The following is an 18,019-nucleotide window of genomic DNA, read 5'->3' on the forward strand; positions in this document are numbered from 1 at the left end:
CAACATTATTGGCAGTAGGGACCGATTTCAGAATTGAACCATAAATGCATGAGCCTGAGTCTGACCATAAAAGAACTGGCAAAAATGGGCAAAAAAATCGTAATTAACCTGCAGTGAGAACAAGGCCTAAAGGTAGCTTTTGGAAAATTCCATCTTTTTATTGCCGTATGTTTTATTTTATTTTTTATTTGTATTCATTTATTTATTTTTAATTATTAAATGAACATAAAAAACACAAGATACACTTACAATTAGTGCACCAACCCAAAACCCCTCCCTCCCCCATTTACACTCGGTCTCACTCATTAATACTCAATCACACAAAAGGGTTGTTTCCTTCTGTGATTAATATTCTGGTTCTTACAACATACCGTATATTACCAAATAAACGCCCTTGGGCAAATAACCGCCCATGTCCTAAGAGCCGCCCAGCCGGGGTCTGACCCCATTTTGTGAATTAACCGCCTCTTCCTAATAACCGCCTATGTCCAAATAGCATGGGCTGTTATTTGCATGATTTAGATTAAAATGCTACAGGGGTTGCGTTTGCTGCAGTATTATTGTTTTGATGGTTTTATAGAGTACTTGGTACCATAATTAAATTTTTCCTGTATGCTGCTTTATTTAAAACTTGGAGTACTGTAGCCTTTATTTTATTTAAGTGACAGTATTATTGTTCTGTTTTGATGGTGGTTTTTATACTTGAGTACTTGGTACCATAATTGTATTTTTTATTAAAAAAGTTTATTTATTTTTAATATTGGAATTCTATTTGACAATTGTTGAACTACTGCCATGTTGAGGCCTTGTTGATCTCTTGTCTTTTGACCTCATGTTGATCTCTTGTTTTTTTGTTTGTATTTTTACAATAGCTTTTACATTTAAAGTTTTTTGTACGAAAAAAAAATACTGGACAGTAACCATTGTAACCAAATAATGGCCTGGTGCAGGCTGCTGCAAAAATAAATAAAAGCCTTGTGCAAATAACCGCCTGCTTCTTTTAAACGCCTGTCTCCAAAAGCGATTCTGTGAAATAATCGCCGGGCTACTATTTGGTAATATATGGTATATCAATACAGTCTGCAAGGGATACAGTCCGCGAAGCACACATTGTGTGTGCTGCTGGTCCACTAATAGTACTAATGTTTAACAGTTAATTTTACTCATTTTCATTAATTACTAGTTTCCATGTAACTTTTTTCATTTTATTTTAGTTTCTTTTTTGTTCAAGAAAATGTTTATTTATTTTAATTTATTTTAAATAAAGGACATTATCTTCACGTCCATGAAATTAGATTGTTTAAAGGGTTCTTAAAACCAGATTATGTCCAGGTCGGGCTCAGCAACACACAATCTTCATTTATGTACACTCAAAATTAGGGAACACAACAACAGATTGCATATAATCTGTAAACAAAATTACATTTTCAAAATAAGCATTTTCAAAATAAGCATATTGCCGTATGTTTGTAAAACACGGATATTCAAAGTATTTGGCACACACAAAGAAATACTTCTTTAGTTAAAGGTACATTGACGCGAAATGAGAAAGTTAGCCAGAATTGTTTTAGTTCCTCGGATGAGACTGGAGGTGTGTGTAGTGACCTGTGTTGGTTAACACAACCAATGACAGCATTTTTCCTCCTCCGGGTCGTACAGATGTTCATACATAAATTAGAAATGGTGGATTCGCTCAAAAATCTTTAAATACATTTCTGCCAGAGTTATCCACTGATGTCACAAATTGGGCAAATTCCAAACGGCTCGTTTGAAGGAATGCAAGATTGTTTTATAAATATCTCCACAACGCCTCTAAGGTTTGATTTCAAATCTTCTGGAATTATGGGGATCCCAAATAAACAAAAACAGGTACCAACAGGTAAGAAAAGTAGATTTTACATAATAGGTCCCCTTTAAGTACAATTCCAGTGTTTGCAAAGTCACCAGCTCAGATTAATTTTTGTAACGCCACGCATATCAGAATCTTCCAGATGCAATCAATGCTGAGATGTGTCCATGCAAAGAACACGTGGCCATCTACCTTAAAATATTTTATTAAATACCAATTTTTTTTGGTACTTCTGTGTGTTCATGTGTTAATAAATATTAATGTGTTTAACAATAAAATCTAATGTTTTATTTAACATTTAACAATGAGCTAATAATAATAACTGTATTGTCCATCCATCCATCTTCTTCCGCTTATCCAAAGTCGGGTTGCGGGGGCAGCAGCCTCGGCAGAGAAGCCCAGGCTTCCCTCTCCCCAGCTACTTCGTCCAGCTCATCCTGGGGTATCCTGAGGCGTTCCCAGGCCAGCTGGGAGACATAGACTCTCCACCGTGTCCTGGGTCTTGCCTGTGGTCTCCTACGGGTTGGACATGCCCTAAAAACCTCTCCAGGGAGGCGTTAGGGGGGCCCTCCTGACCAGATGCCCGAACCATCTCATTTAGCTCCTCTCGATGTGGAAGAGCAGCGGCTTTACTTTGAGATCCTCTTCCTCACCCTATCTCTTAAGGGAGAGCCGCGCCACCCGAGGGAGGAAACTCATTTCGGCCGCTTGTACCTGTGATCTTGTCCTTTTGGTCGTAACCCAAAGGTCATGACCATAGGTGAGGATAGTTACATAGATTGACTGGTAAATTGAGAGCTTTGCCTTCCGGCTCAGCCGGACTGATACACGGTTCGCATCACTGCAGACGCTGCACTGATCCGCCTGTCGATCTCACGATCCACTCTTCCCTTACTCGTGACAAGACCCCAAGGTACTTGAACTCCTCCACTTTGTGCAGGGTCTCCTCCCCAACCCTTTTCCGGTCGAGAACCATGGACTCGGACATGAAAGTGCTGTTTTTCATCCCAGTCGCTTCACATTCAGCTGCGAACGGATCCATTGAGAGCTGAAGATCCTGGTCAGATGAAGCCAGCAGGGCCACATCATCCGCAAAAAGCAGAGACCTAATCCTGCAGCCACTAAACCGGATCCCCTCAACGCTCTGACTGCGCCTAGAAATTCTGTCCATAAATGTTGTATGAATGAATCGGTGACAAAGGGCAGCCCATGTCTAAACCAGGCTAGAATTAAGGTTTTCGAATGGCCTCCCCAAAGTCCTGACTTAAACGTGTGGACAATGCTGAAGAAACAAGTCCATGTCAGAAAACCAACACATTTAGCTGAACTGCACCAATTTTGTCAAGAGGAGTGGTCAAAAATTCAACCAGAAGCTTGTGGATGGCAACCAAAAGCGCCTTACTGCAGTGAAACTTGCCAAAGGACATGTAAGCAAATATTAACATTGCTGTATGTATACTTTTGACCCAGCAGATTTGGTCACATTTTCAGTAGACCCATAATAAATTCATAAAAGAACCAAACTTCATGAATGTTTTTTGTGACCAACAAGTATGTGCTCCAATCACTCTATCACAAAAAAATCAGAGTTGTACAAATGATTGGAAACTCAAGACAGCCATGACATTATGTTCTTTACAAGTGTATGTAAACTTTTCTGAGATAGGCTCCAGCGACCCCAAAAGGGACAAGCGGTAGAAAATGTGTATATATATATATATATATAATACATACATACATACATACACACATATCATTTTTTTTATTGATTCTTGAAATTTATGAGTTGGAATATATAAAAATCTCTATTTGGATGTGAATCGATTTTCGAGAACCCATTGTATTTACCACGATAGATAGGCAACTTTGGCAAGGCAAGGCAACTTGATTTGTATAGCGCTTTTCATACACAAGGCAGACTCAAAGTGCTTCACAGACAACAAAGTGAAATGAAAGAAAATATAAGCAAAATTAAAATGCAGACGATAAAAATAAAAACAGTGCGGACGTTAAAAGTTAAAATATACAATGATTCGTTTCACCCCTTCATAGAAAAACAGTTATTAAGAAATTATAATTAGATATAAAGCCAGACATTTGAGTGATGATGCGTATAACACAAAGAAATGACAAATGCAACACTTTCTTTGTGCAGCTCTTTTGACCAATAAACAGACTGCAGCCTGTCTAGCTCCGCCCTTAAAGTAGTGTACCACTGTGAAACCGGCGTTGTTTTGGTACCCTTTGTAACTTTTACAATGGAAATTGGATAAACAGCTTGGTGGAATAAGGGACATATTTGCAAATTAATAACATATACAGTAATTACAGCACTTTGTTTTACATTTGGTCAATATTCTTTGTGTTTTTACCTTAAATCTTTTTGTAGGTGTGACTACAACGGGCGCAGAGTGTGTGTGTGCATGCACGTTCCTGCTGCTACGCGAAAGAGTGAGTGGTGTAGCAGCTGACCGCTGCAACGTAATGCCAAGATGCTGCTGTCCCTGGGAATGCTGATGCTGTCGGCCACGCAGATCTACACCATCTTCACCGTCCAGCTCTTCGCCTTCCTCAACCTGCTGCCCGTGGAAGCCGACATCTCTGCCGTGAGTTTCTCTGAATGCAAGTGTAAACCCATTATAATGGTACCGTCTGTGACTTTAGCTTGTCGGTACAACTCCGACAAGTAGGTGGCGGTATGCAACAAAACTACGCTTTTTAACACACTCCATAGTCTGCCAGAGGAGGGATCAGTGTTGCCAACTTAGCGACTTTGCCGCTATATTTACCTAGTAGTCAGCCCTTTCTATAGACTCTTTCTCAAAAAAGCGACTCGTAATAAATCTAGCCACTTTTTATCATGTTATTGGGGGACTTTCGAAATGTTGACATGAAAACTGATGCTAATGCGATTACATGCACGTGTGTCATGGGCAATTATGCAAATTAGACAATGCTGTCTTTTAGGGCTACAGCTATAGAATATTTTAATAATCAAATAATTCTACTAAAAAAATAATTTGATTAATCAAGTCATGGTACATAACACACAGTGTTTTTGTTGGTTGAAGAGTAATAATAACTAAACAACAAAAATACAACCTTTTAATAATCACTTACCGTATTTTTTGGGCTATAAGTCGCAGTTTTTTTCATAGTTTGGTGCGACTTATACTCAGGAGCAACTTATGTGTGAAATTATTAACACATTATCGTAAAATAGCAAATAATATTATTTAGCTCATTCACGTAAGACACTAGATGTATAAGATTTCATGGGATTTAGCGATTAGGAGTGACAGATTGTTTGGTAAACGTATAGCATGTTCTATATGCTATAGTTATTTGAATGACTCTTACCATAATATGTTACGTTAACATACCAGGCACGTTCTCAGTTGGTTATTTATGCATCATTTAACGTACACTTATTCAACCTGTTGTTCACTATTCTTTATTTATTTTAAACTGCATTTTAATTTTGCTTTTATTTTCTTTCATTTCACTTTGTTGTCTGTGAAGCACTTTGAGTCTGCCTTGTGTATGAAAAGCGCTATACAAATAAAGTTGCCTTGCCTTGCCTAAATTGCCTATCAAATGTCTATTTTTGGTGTTGGGTTTTATCAAATACAATTCCCCAAAAAATGCGACTTATACTCCAGTGCGACTTATATATATATATTTTTAATACATATATAATACATTGCCATTTCATTGTTTGTGCCTTCACTTGAGAAACACATTGTTCTGTAATTAAATGTAATTGGATCACATCCTTTTTACAGCCAGTTCCCTTTTAATATCTTGTGAAATTATCTTTTGACCTTAAAAACGGAAGTAGGCACGCAAGGCAATTTTGTTTATAGCGCACAATTCGCACACACGTCAGTTCAAAGTGCTTTACAGAAAATGAAAAAGAAGGAAAAATTATAAAAATACAATCATCATAAAAACAATCATGCTTAAGTAAAAGCAATCAAATATTGTACATAAAATACTTTCAGTTGTCATATGCACAAATAAATAAGTGTTTTCAGGCTGGATTTGAACGTTGCCAACGTTAGGAGGCGTGTGGGTCGGATCACAGCTGACTCTTCTCACCCTGGACACAAACTATTCTCCCCTCTCCCCTCAGGCAGGAGACTACGCTCCATCCAGACCCACACCTCCCGCCACCTGAACAGTTTTTTCCCCTCGGCCATCAGGCAAATGAACAATAACTCCTAACAGTAGCTCCTTGAATTCCTTCTAAGTCTATCTGATAGCTCAGTTACAGCTCTTTTTATTACAAAATATGTGTTATATGTGTTTTATGTTGCACGATTGCACCAAGACAAATTCCTAGTTTGTGAACCCGTTCTCAAACAATGGCAATAAAACTATTCTGATTCTGATTAAGGCCTGTCTCATCACTTCAGGAAGACTATTCAAGATTTTAGGAGCGTAAAACTGAAACTGGAACTGAAACACTCCCTGAGGTTCTCAGATCTCGAGAGGGTTCATATAGTTCTAACATGTCAGAGATGTACTTTGGCACAAGATCATGAAAAGACCTATACATAAGGAGAGTTTTTTTAATGTCTGTTCTCTGAGCAATAGGAAGCTACTGCAGTGACATAAGCATTGGGCTAATACGGTTGTATTTCCTGGTTGTAATCAGGACTCGAGCAGCAGCATTCTGGATGTACTGCAGCTTGTTTAGAGAGTCTAGTGGGAAGGTCATTTTAGTAGACTAACCTGCTGGAGACAAAGGCATGGATTAGTCTTTCTATTTCTGATTTAGACATTATTCCTCTGGTTTTGGCAATGTTTTTCAGGTGGTAAAAAGCTGCTGATGTTATTAATTTAAGTAGCCTATCATTGTCACCATGCACTTTTTTAACTTTAGAAAACATCAGTAAAGGGGGCGGCGTGGCGAAGTTGGTAGAGTGGCTGTGCCAGAAATCGGAGGGTTGCTGGTTACTGGGGTTCAATTCCCACCTTCTACCTTCCTAGTCACGTCCGTTGTGTCCTTGGGCAAGACACTTCACCCTTGCTCCTGATGGCTGCTGGTTAGCGCCTTACATGGCAGCTCCCGCCATCAGTGTGTGAATGTGTGTGTGAATGGGTAAATGTGGAAATACTGTCAAAGTGCTTTGAGTACCTTGAAGGTAGAAAAGCGCTATACAAGTATAACCCATTTATCATTTATTTAAAGCCAGTATCTAGTTTACACTCATGCTACTAGCCAAGGTATTAACAGTTTTAGCTAGTGCAGCTAACTTCTATTCGGCCGCTAGCTAACAGTAATATCGTGGTTTTAGATTAAGTATTAAATAACCGACTCCTACATCATTGATCCTTTTTTGCAATTGAGGTATTATGTGTGGCTGTTTGAGCATCCTGAATCATACATTTTTCATTTTTGTTACTTTTCAGTACTCGTTTGACAACAAAACCGACACCTTTGATGACCTCCCTTCACGCTTTGGGTACCGACTACCCAGCGATGGATTGAAGGTGAGTCTGAAAACATCGAGTCAGGATGAACAGTTTTGAAGGTAAAATGTCAGTGTCCTCTGCATTGGGCATTTATTTTGGTCAGTTACACATTTTGGAAAAAATTGCCTTGTTATGCGCATCACAAATGTCCACTGCAGAGGGCACTGTCTGTCAGGAGGCTACAAAGTACACACCAATTTATGTTAAACGGCAAATGCAAAATGTGGTGATGGTGAGTTGCGTTGCAAATGTGCACTTTTTACCCTTTTTAATTGTCACAGAAGTAGGGCTATCACTGTACGAACATTTCTTATCACGGTTATTGTGACCAAAATTATCACGGTTATCATTATCGTGGTAATTTTATACTGAAATCTTTTAACCAAAACTTTAAAAAAAACACAAACACCACATTCACAATGTACTGTATATATGTACCTCCAGTAGAAAGTTGAATGTGCATATGAAAGCAACACAAGCATTATAAACAAAGTAATATGGCAGAAACAAAATTATAACATACATAATAAAAATAAATGTGAAAATTGTGCAAAATGGCTTAATCCTGTTGAATCCATTCCACAATTTAATCCCACATACTGATATGCTAAATGTTTTAAGTGTTGTACGTGCATACAAATGTTTTCAATTCGATTTTTCTCTAATGTTATATTCCTCCTCTTTTGTTGAGAATAATTGTTGTACATTCTTGGGTGGCAGGTTATGGTTTGCTTTGTACATAATTTTAGCTGTTTGCAAATGCACCAAATTATTGAATTTCAATATATGGAGTAAATAAATAAAGTGTGAGTGTTTTCTATATCCATCATTATGTATTATTCTAACTCACCTTTTTGTAACATGTTTTGTGAATAAAGTGTACTTTTGTAGTTATTTCTCCATATTTTTACTCAATAACTCCGATATGGTAACACTAACGAGCAGTAGTGTAGTAGAATATGTAGTGATTTTCGGTCCAGAACATATTTTGCTTTATTCATATTGACGTAATTCTTTCCACCTTATGTTGTATATTTTTACATGAGATTTGTAGTCTATTTTATTGTCCAAATTGTTTTGATTTCCTTTACCCTTTCAATGTCTTCTCTGTCTATTTGTATTTGTGTTTCACTTTCTCTTCTACTTTTACAAAACAGAATTGTTTTAGTTTTACTGTGATTCAAAAATAGTCTGTTTTTGTCAAACCATCTCTTTAATTTGTTCATTTATTCTGTTATTATTTGTATCAGCCTCCGTGTGTTCTCTCCTGCACTAAACGCAGTTCTGTCGTCTGCAAATAGTACTAACTTTAGTTCTTTTGTAACTTTCCAAAAGTCGTTTATACAAAACAATTGAACAATTTTGGTCCCAGTATAGATCCATGGGGTACGCCACAATATATATTTAACTCTGTAGAAGTATGTTCGCCTTCACGTATTGTTCCTGTTGGTTAAGTAGCTTATTATACCATTTCTGACCAAGCCTCTAATGCCATACCGTTCTAACTTGTTTATTAAGATATGATTAATTGTGTCAAATGCTATTGTTTGATCTATAAATACTGCATCTGCACATTGTTTACCATCTATTGCTTTGGTAATGTCTTCTGTTATATCGATTGTCATCGATGGTAAAACGATGGCTTTGTATCCATATTGTCCACAAGTGTTCCACTTATTAATGAGTTTGTCTAATCCGTTGTTAACAGTTTTTCAATATTTTTATAAAATTGTGGAAGTAATAAAACAGATCTATGTTTGTAAACTGGTGTTTTCTCCAGTCTTATAAATTGGTACGACTTTTGCTATCTTCATTTTGTTTGGAAATTTGCCTGTTTGAAATGATAAGTTACTGATATACGTTATAGGTTCTGAAATAAGACAATTTTGAAAGTGTTAAATGAAGTAACCAATGTCATTGGTATTAATACAATACAGTCTTCACGTTTTTCTTCTTGCTACTTGTTGACCCTGGTCTTTTGTCCACAAATAAAACAAAAAACACACCCTGTGATGCTTGCTGAGGTTTGAGGTTCCACATGATCTACTGACATTTAGTTGGACCCAAACTCTGTTTTTTTCACATATTTTGAGGGTCAAATTCCTGACTGTGTGTGTTGACTGTAGATGACTGTATAAGATCATGACAAATGTACTGTACTGTACATGAAGACCTGTACATGTTGTCAACAGGTGCCACCATAAACCCCAAACTTGTGGAGGAGATGACCCTAATTTGCAGTCGTGCATTTTTCTTTTGGATTTATTGATGTCACTTCTGCTACAAAGCTGCAGCTGTAACAAGCCTGCAGTGCGGCCCCCCGCATCACAGGGCAACACACGCCTGTTTGAATATGGAGGATTCCCCTTGAGGGCAGCAGGCGGCCAACAAAGTCGTCTTTGTCTCCTCTTGCACAACTGTCGCTTTGTACAGTACGACACAGGTTTCCAAAACACCACCACGAGTGTAAACTCAAGGGACGCAGTGCACTATTTCGGGATGTTTTTATTCAATTATTTTTTGTTGAATCAGGGACTAAAATGTAGTATAATTATGTTGAAGCAGAAATGTGTGTTGGTTAGAGATGTCCGATATTATCGGCCGATAAATGCTTTAAAATGTAATATCGGAAATTATCGGTATCGGTTCGGAAATTATCGGTATCTGTTTCAAAAAGTAAAATGTATGACTTTTTAAAACGCCGCTGTACGTAGTGGTACACGGACGTAGGGAGAAGTACAGAGCGCCAATGAACCTTAAAGGCACTGCCTTTGCGTGCCGGTCCAATTACATAATACCTACGGCATTTCACACACACAAGTGAATGCAAAGCATACTTGGTCAACAGCCATACAGGTCACACTGAGGGTGGCCGTATAAACAACTTTAACACTGTTACAAATATGCGCCACACTGTGAACCCACACCAAACAAGAATGACAAACACATTTCGGGAGAACATCCGCACCGTAACACAACATAAACACAACAGAACAAATACCCAGAACCCCTTGCAGCACTAACTCTTCCGGGACGCTACAATATACACCCCCCGCAGAAAAGATAAGAAGTTTAATAGTAATAATAATAACAACATGAAATAATGATTTATTTGAAACAAAAGCATATGGCCCTGAATCACACAGCCCTATTAGAAAACTAATTAGAAATGTGTAGTGCAGAGATTTAGTAATCATAAAATTATTTTTAAAATAACCAAGGAAACTGCTTGGAAATATTTTTTTCCTCAGTGCTAAATCAAGACTAACATGAGTGTGCAGTGCATCCGCATGAGTCCTTTTTTCCCGCTCTTATCCTTTGTCATACAGAGACTCGCATCAGAGCTGAAACAGAAGGTCCTAAGTTTTTACACAAAACTCACCTACATGTGATTTTTACAAAGTTACTATCACTCGCCTGGCATTGAAAACAACAATGGCAGGAGAAGTAAGTGTCAAACTTAATGTATGCTGCTGTTTTTCAAATATAACTACCTCCACCCTTAGCATTAGCTACATTAGCTTTGGCATCCCGCTGGCGAGAGCATTTTGATATCCCGCGCTCACAGATGGCGCCCTAATATAAATACAAATTTGGCTTGTAGTCGAAGCCTGATTAAAAAAAACTTTTTTATTTATTTAATTATTTTAATTTATTTGTGGCAGCCCAAAATTTACTTATACCGGCCCATAAAAAAGTGTGTTTTTTTTATTTTTATATTTTGCGATGCAGGAAGGAAACATCTCACCTTCCAGGTGATATATGTGAATCATGTTTCACAAAACATTGACTATGTTAAGTGTTTTAAAGTCAGGTTTTAGTGAAACACTTCCATAGCTAGGGAGCATGCACACACACATCTCTATATGTAAATAAACCAGGAATGTACAAAGTGCAGCCTGTGTTATATCATTGTAATATAATAAGCAGCAACAATTGAAAAATACAGTTGACCGGTGCAATGGATGCCGAGTGTATACAGTTAATAATTTGAGAGTTCTATACAGTTAATGTGAGAGTTGTTACTAAAAACTACTAACACAGATACATCTTTGAATAAATGTTAACATATTTTTAGTGTTATTTGAAAAATACATGTTACAGCCAATTATGCAAGCTTAACTGTATCAGTATTGACTTGAAACGCAAAATATTGTGCATCGTACCCCCATACTGTTATGGGGTAATACATCTAATAGGTGATATATCATTAACAGGTCTATGAATGTTCTCATTCATCCAGATTATTGTCATCTCAGGGCATTCAATCGATCACAACTGGACTGTTTGGTTTGTCTAAGAAGACGTTTCGCCGCTCATCCAAGTAGGTTTCATCAGTTCGTGCTCATAGACTTAGACTGGTCAGATCTAGTCCGGCGGCTGGTGCCAAAACAAGTCGATCCACAGCGATCGTTCTGCCACACAATACCTCAATGCTAACCAAGGGAAATTACACTTCAACAACTGTCGTTGGCTTTGACAGTTAGGATTGCTCGTTTGTATTAAAATTGTGGGTTTTCTCACTGTGACGGGGCAAAACCATCAGGTACGCCCTCCTGGTTTTGGGAGTATACATTTTGGGGGTTTTGGCATCAGCCACTGGACCAGATCTGACCAACCTAAATCTATATGAGCACGAACTGATGAAGCCTACTCGGATGATCGGCAAAACGTCTTCTAAGACAAACCAGTCCAGTTGCGATCGATTGAATGCCCTGAGATATAATTAACATATATTAAAAGATTGATTTTAAAGCAGCAACTAAAATAACACAGTAGCACCACAGTAGGCAGTCGGGTCTTTCCACCGGAGCGTTTCCCTGAATGTTGCTCTTATATCTACTGTTTTATTTATCTATTTTCCAGGAAATTGTGTTTAGTGTTGCAAGTATTGGCAAAGCCCCCCTATTTTTTAATTACTTGCAATGTAACTGCACTCCATATGATCGCGGTGTGCAAGGTATTTGTTTACGTCACATGCCTGATGGATTTTTAGCCATCAGTTTCACTCTCATTTACGTCTAAGAATACGTGATAGGTTGTGCAATAGTGGACGATTGGATTTATATTTCCCTATAAAATGCAAACCTAGCTGTTTTTTAACTACGTCCTGCAATGTCTTTACTTGGCCAACAGAGGACTCTGTATTGTGCTCTGCTGTGCCTATGTCCTGCATTTCTGCATTTGACCGACAGAGAGCGCCCTTGACAATGCTTTCCACAGGCAGTAGGGCATTGAGGCAGTAGCACAGTGACGTCATGGAGCTCTGGTAGAGGAGGCACACAGAGGTGAGGGTGCTCAGGGTGTTTGGTGATTACTCACATCCTGTGCTTCGTGTGCAGTTTGGCCATTTGCAACCTGCTGCAAATGCACTATTAATCAGCGATTTTAGTGCGATTGTTTCGGAGATGTGGGGGTCTGGAGAAAAAAGTTTCTATTTTAGTCTGTGAGAGAGGAAGTGTTGATGTTCTCTGACATACATGGTGGTTTTTCTGAGCCGTTATCTTGAAGAGGCCTGACGGCCCCGCATTTCCTGTCACAGAAGCGCCTGACTGAACCATGCAGTTCTTCATCCCCTTTCATCATCATAGCTTCTTTTTCTCACCCATTTTCTGCTTCTCTTTTCAGTGTTCCTCATGAACTTCTTTCACCCCTACATTTATTTTATTTATTGGGTCTGTCTTCACTCTGTTTCCATTTTCCCTCGTCACTCTGTCAGCGTCTTATTCTCCCTCTCCTTCGTCTCAACAATTCTTTCTCTCTCTCACTCCCATTAGACGAGTCTTCAGGCATGAAGGCAGGAGGAAGTGTTCCAAGTTTTTCAGGGGCGACCTTTTCAAATGACTGATTTACAAGATAGCACTTGCTGTATGTATACCAAAGTCTCTTAATGCATCATTTATCTCCCACATTCTGTACAGCGTCATATTGACATAACTTGGATTTGGCTGACTGTCAACCCCAAATGTTCCAGTCCATTCCATAAAAAAGTGGAATAAATAATTCCAGTGCTGTCATGAAACATTTAGTAATTATAAAGGTTTTAAAGAGAAACCAATAAAAACCCTTTGTTTACAGTAGTAATGCTTTTAATTAGTGACACTTCAATATTTCTACCAGATCTAATAATAGAAAAGCGCGATATAAAATCTACCATATTTTTCGGAGTATAAATCGCTCCGGAGTATAAGTCGCACCGGCCGAAAATGCATAATAAAGAAGGAAAAAAACATAAGTCGCACTGGAGTAGAAGTCGCATTTTTTGGGGAAATTTATTTGATAAAACCCCACACCAAGAATAGACATTTGAAAGGCACTTTAAAATAAATAAAGAATAGTGAACAACAGGCTGAATAAGTGTACGTTATATGAGGCATAAATAACCAACTGAGAAAGTGCCTGGTATGTTAACGTAACATATTATGGTAAGAGTCATTCAAATAACTATAACATATAGAACATGCTATACGTTTACCAAACAATGTCACTCCTCATCGCTAAATCCCATGAAATCTTATACGTCTAGTCTCTTACGTGAATGAGCTATATATATATTGTTTGATATTTTACGGTAATGTGTTAATAATTTCAAACATAAGTCGCTCCTGAGTATAAGTCGCACCCCCAGCCAAACTGTGAAAAAAACTGCGACTTATAGTCCGAAAAATAAGGTAATTCATTATTATTATTATTTTGTCATTTTTTCCATGTATAGCCAAGAGACATAAAATCTAAATTTAGATTCCGAGATTCAGGAAGGATTGAACGATTACAATTGAAGGACCAATGCAGTCCAATGAATGAAATAACATTTTCATTTTCAATTTTGTTTTCCAAAAAGTGTATTATGCAAAAATTAACAGATGCTTAATTAATTAATGCTGACGAGCTCATGTTAGTTTATGTAGTTTGTGTCTTGATATTGATATCTGAAATTGGTCTGATGTCAGCAATAAAACAAGTATCGGATCATGTCTGCTTGCATCTAAAGTCTTATAAGTGCTTCAAGTCCTGCACTTGTGCGAGGCCCCACTGCCAGCTAGCATCTAAATGTCCTCCGTTAAGCACACATGTTGGTCTTTTCTCATATTTTACTGAAGTCATTTACAAAAGGTAAAGATGGTAAGCTACAGGCTACTGGGAGATGGCAGCTACACAACAGCTAAGCATCCAGTAGGACCTAAGCTAGACGTACTTAGGGACGGGTATGGAATCCAGTCCTTTTTTGGCTCCGACTGAATCCTACCAGGCACAGATTCAAGTCAAATCTAACGGTGCCATATTATGGTAACTGGGTTGCGCGTGGCGTCATACCCGGTTGCCGACTTAGCTGGCTCCTCGCATTAGGCACTTGGTGATCACTCCAGGAGCACTGAGAGCGGACTCAGCCAAACTACCTTGAGGTAATGTTGCAATTTTCAATGCCAACAAAGAATTTGACTCAAAATATTGCACCAAAGTGAGTGAAGTAAGGCTCCACTTTTCCAAAAATGACCTAGCTTGATGCTAATATACTGTACATTGGCTTTGCTATTGACGTGTTACTGATTATAATCATCAATTTTACATGGAGATTTCAAGACCTCCAAATTTGTTAATGAAAACTACAACTGAGATGCACGTTACAATCAAACAGGTGGTGCGTATTAGGTGCAATACTTACAGTATTACCACTTTTTAGGGCGCAACAAAAACACTACTGCCATCTAATGTCTTAGACTTGCAACTTTAATTGCTACTCAATGTCATACTTGCAAATAAGAACACTATAACAACTGGACAACAGTTATTATAATCAACTCATTTTTAAATGTTGCAATAAAATTGTTTATTTTATTATCAAAAATGATATTTATCAACACAAACAAAAGTACCGAAAATTGGGACCGTTGAGTACTGGTATCGATTCCCAGGTACCGGCAATTGGCACACATGTGAATTGTACCCATCCCTGTACGTGGTAAGTGTCATAAATTGAACAATCTTATGTCAAAAACAGCACAGTCATCAATATAATCAAGTATCAAATAATTATAGTTGCATATTACTTACACATACACAAAGTCTCCAAGACAGGAGTGTATGACAAAGTATCCAGAAAACTTGTCCTTTATTAAGCTTAGCTTAATTAACTAAATGAATTATTTTGACCACTCAGTGTCGCCAAAAACAATTTCCACTCCAATTTAAAAACGGCATGTATCCATTCCAGACGGTTTAATAATAAATAGGTTAGGGTTTTTGTAAGATTCCACACTTCATAAGTAATATATGAAGCATAATGTAAGTATTTATGAATCGTGCTGATATCGTATTGCCAGTACTCAAGGCTCTAATATTGGTATCGGGACACCCCTAGAAAGCAGTAAACTGGCAAAAGAAAATAGAAAAAAATAAATATATATAATGTATATACACTACCGTTCAAAAGTTTGGGGTCACATTGAAATGTCCTTATTTTTGAAGGAAAAGCACTGTACTTTTCAATGAAGATAACTTTAAACTAGTCTTAACTTTAAAGAAATACACTCTACACATTGCTAATGTGGTAAATGACTATTCTAGCTGCAAATGTCTGGTTTTTGGTGCAATATCTACATATGTGTATAGAGGCCCATTTCCAGCAACTATCACTCCAGTGTTCTAATGGTACAATGTGTTTGCTCATTGGCTCAGAAGGCTAATTGATGATTAGAAAACCATTGTGCAATCATGTTCACACATCTGAAAACAGTTTAGCTCGTTACAGAAGCTACAAAACTGACCTTCCTTTGAGCAGATTGAGTTTCTGGAGCATCACATTTGTGGGGTCAATTAAACGCTCAAAATGGCCAGAAAAAGAGAACTTTCATCTGAAACTCGACAGTCTATTCTTGTTCTTAGAAATGAAGGCTATTCCACAAAATTGTTTGGGTGACCCCAAACTTTTGAACGGTAGTGTATATATAAGTGTGACCGATTTTGGCCACAAACACATTTGATGGATAGTAAAATTAAACACTAATGACTTAAGTCACAACCAAGGAGTGATAATACACTTTGAAGCACCCTTTAGCACGTTTCTTTACAGCCCCACTGATTACGTCATAAAAAAAAACACCACTGGCCCAGATAGATTGCAGTCCTGTGGGAAACACTGCACTTTATATTTTTGTACACACCCTGTAATCGTAATCGGCTTGGTCTGGCCGCTCTGTCCTTCCCGGCCGGGGCTCGAACCATAGTCCACAAATTGAGAGACGAGAGCGCCAGACAACAAGCCAAAAAGCTTGAGCTGCCACTTGTGTTGTCCAGCGTGACTCTTAAGGTGTACACACGTATTACATAATGACAATACATTTGAATGTAATCTAATGTTTGACATTTTAGTTCAAGGGTCCAACCAAACCAACCAAACACTGGAATGCATGAGAAAATCCATAAGTTGTCCAGTGGGATACATTGCGGTTATCAACATGTTACTAATCATGTCATTCCCTAGGGCTTCCTGATTGGTGCACGGCCAGCCAATGCGTGCGAGCCCATCGAGCCCCCTCCCAGGGACAACTTGACAGGAGCCTTCATCGTCCTCATCAAACGCTTTGACTGCAACTTTGATATTAAGGTACGCCCGTTCTCGCCACTTGGACAGGATGTGCCTGTTTGGAATACAGTGATTCATTCGCTGCACTTTATGAACCAAACCAATGTGTTTTTTTTATGTCTTCACATAACAAAGCATGTGAAGAAATTGCCTGTGTTTACCTTTGTTTACCATTAGCTGCATTGCTAGCCACTGAGAACGAGACAATTTTTGTATGTTAGAAAGTGGAAAAAAAACTAAAAACTTTTGTCGTCTTGTCTGTCATAATGATTGGGAACGATAGGCAAAATTCTCAAAAGTGTGGTTCCCCTTTAAGTGTTTTGGAAAAAAACATTAATTGTTAACCGTTTTCAGGGTTTTTGCGGGTCATTAAAAATCATTAAAAGTCATCATATGAAATTAGCAAAAATGAAGGCCCTAATTGGCATTAAAAAGTATTATGTAATGACGTCCAGAGGCATAAAGAAAATGTCATACAATTGCAGGCCTGGGCCGATAGTAAAATGAACTTGATAGCTTTGATACCACTTTGATACGTGTGTTTCTTTTCCTCGTCTCTGGCTTTCAAACAGGATACAAGAGGTTTCATTCTGTGAAGAGGTTTCATTCTGCGCATCGATCTCAGCACCTTAGCATGTTTGTTTGACAGTAGAATTAAATTAACAGAGTGAATCCTCATGTCAGACATTTACAATCTTTGGATATGAGCAGGTGGGACACCATACTTGCCAACACTCCCGATTTTCCCGGGAGACTCCCGAATTTCAGTGCCCCTCCCGAAAATCTCCCGGGGCAACCATTCTCCCGAATTTCTCCCGATTTCCACCCGGACAACACTATTGGGGGCGTGCCTTAAAGGCACTGCCTTTAGCGTCCTCTACAACCTATCGTTACGTCCGCTTTTCCTCCATACAAACAGCGTGCCGGCACAGTCAAACAACATGTGCAGCTTTTACACATAAGTGAATGCAAGGCATACTTGAGCAACAGTCATACAGGTTGAGGGTGTCCGTATAAACAACTTTAACACTGTTACAAATATGCGCCACACTGTGAACCCACACCAAACAAGAATGACAAACACATTTCGGGAGAACATCCGCACC

The 18,019-nt window shown here is 38.3% G+C and overlaps 2 protein-coding genes across 3 annotated transcripts in view; one reads left to right on the forward strand and one right to left on the reverse strand.

Moving 5' to 3' along the window:
* The window catches only part of LOC133635153 (protein ANKUB1-like), a 47,121-nt gene extending 30,266 nt beyond the window's left edge, over nt 1-16,855 (reverse strand). For both annotated transcript variants that reach the window (XM_062028005.1, XM_062028006.1), the window contains exon 1: nt 16,492-16,855. In XM_062028005.1, the coding sequence (XP_061883989.1) occupies nt 16,492-16,669 (178 nt within the window). In that variant the 5' untranslated portion in view covers nt 16,670-16,855. The remainder of the gene's footprint in view (nt 1-16,491) is intronic.
* The window catches only part of rnf13 (ring finger protein 13), an 83,968-nt gene that overhangs the window by 6,088 nt on the left and 59,861 nt on the right, over nt 1-18,019 (forward strand). Inside the window, exons 2-4 of the mRNA XM_062028007.1 lie at nt 4,239-4,455; nt 7,268-7,348; nt 16,812-16,934. Of these exons, the coding sequence (XP_061883991.1) occupies nt 4,342-4,455; nt 7,268-7,348; nt 16,812-16,934 (318 nt within the window). The 5' untranslated portion in view covers nt 4,239-4,341. The remainder of the gene's footprint in view (nt 1-4,238; nt 4,456-7,267; nt 7,349-16,811; nt 16,935-18,019) is intronic.

This window comes from Entelurus aequoreus, linkage group LG19, assembly GCF_033978785.1.
Source record: "Entelurus aequoreus isolate RoL-2023_Sb linkage group LG19, RoL_Eaeq_v1.1, whole genome shotgun sequence".
In the NCBI taxonomy this organism is placed as follows: Eukaryota; Metazoa; Chordata; class Actinopteri; order Syngnathiformes; family Syngnathidae; genus Entelurus; species Entelurus aequoreus.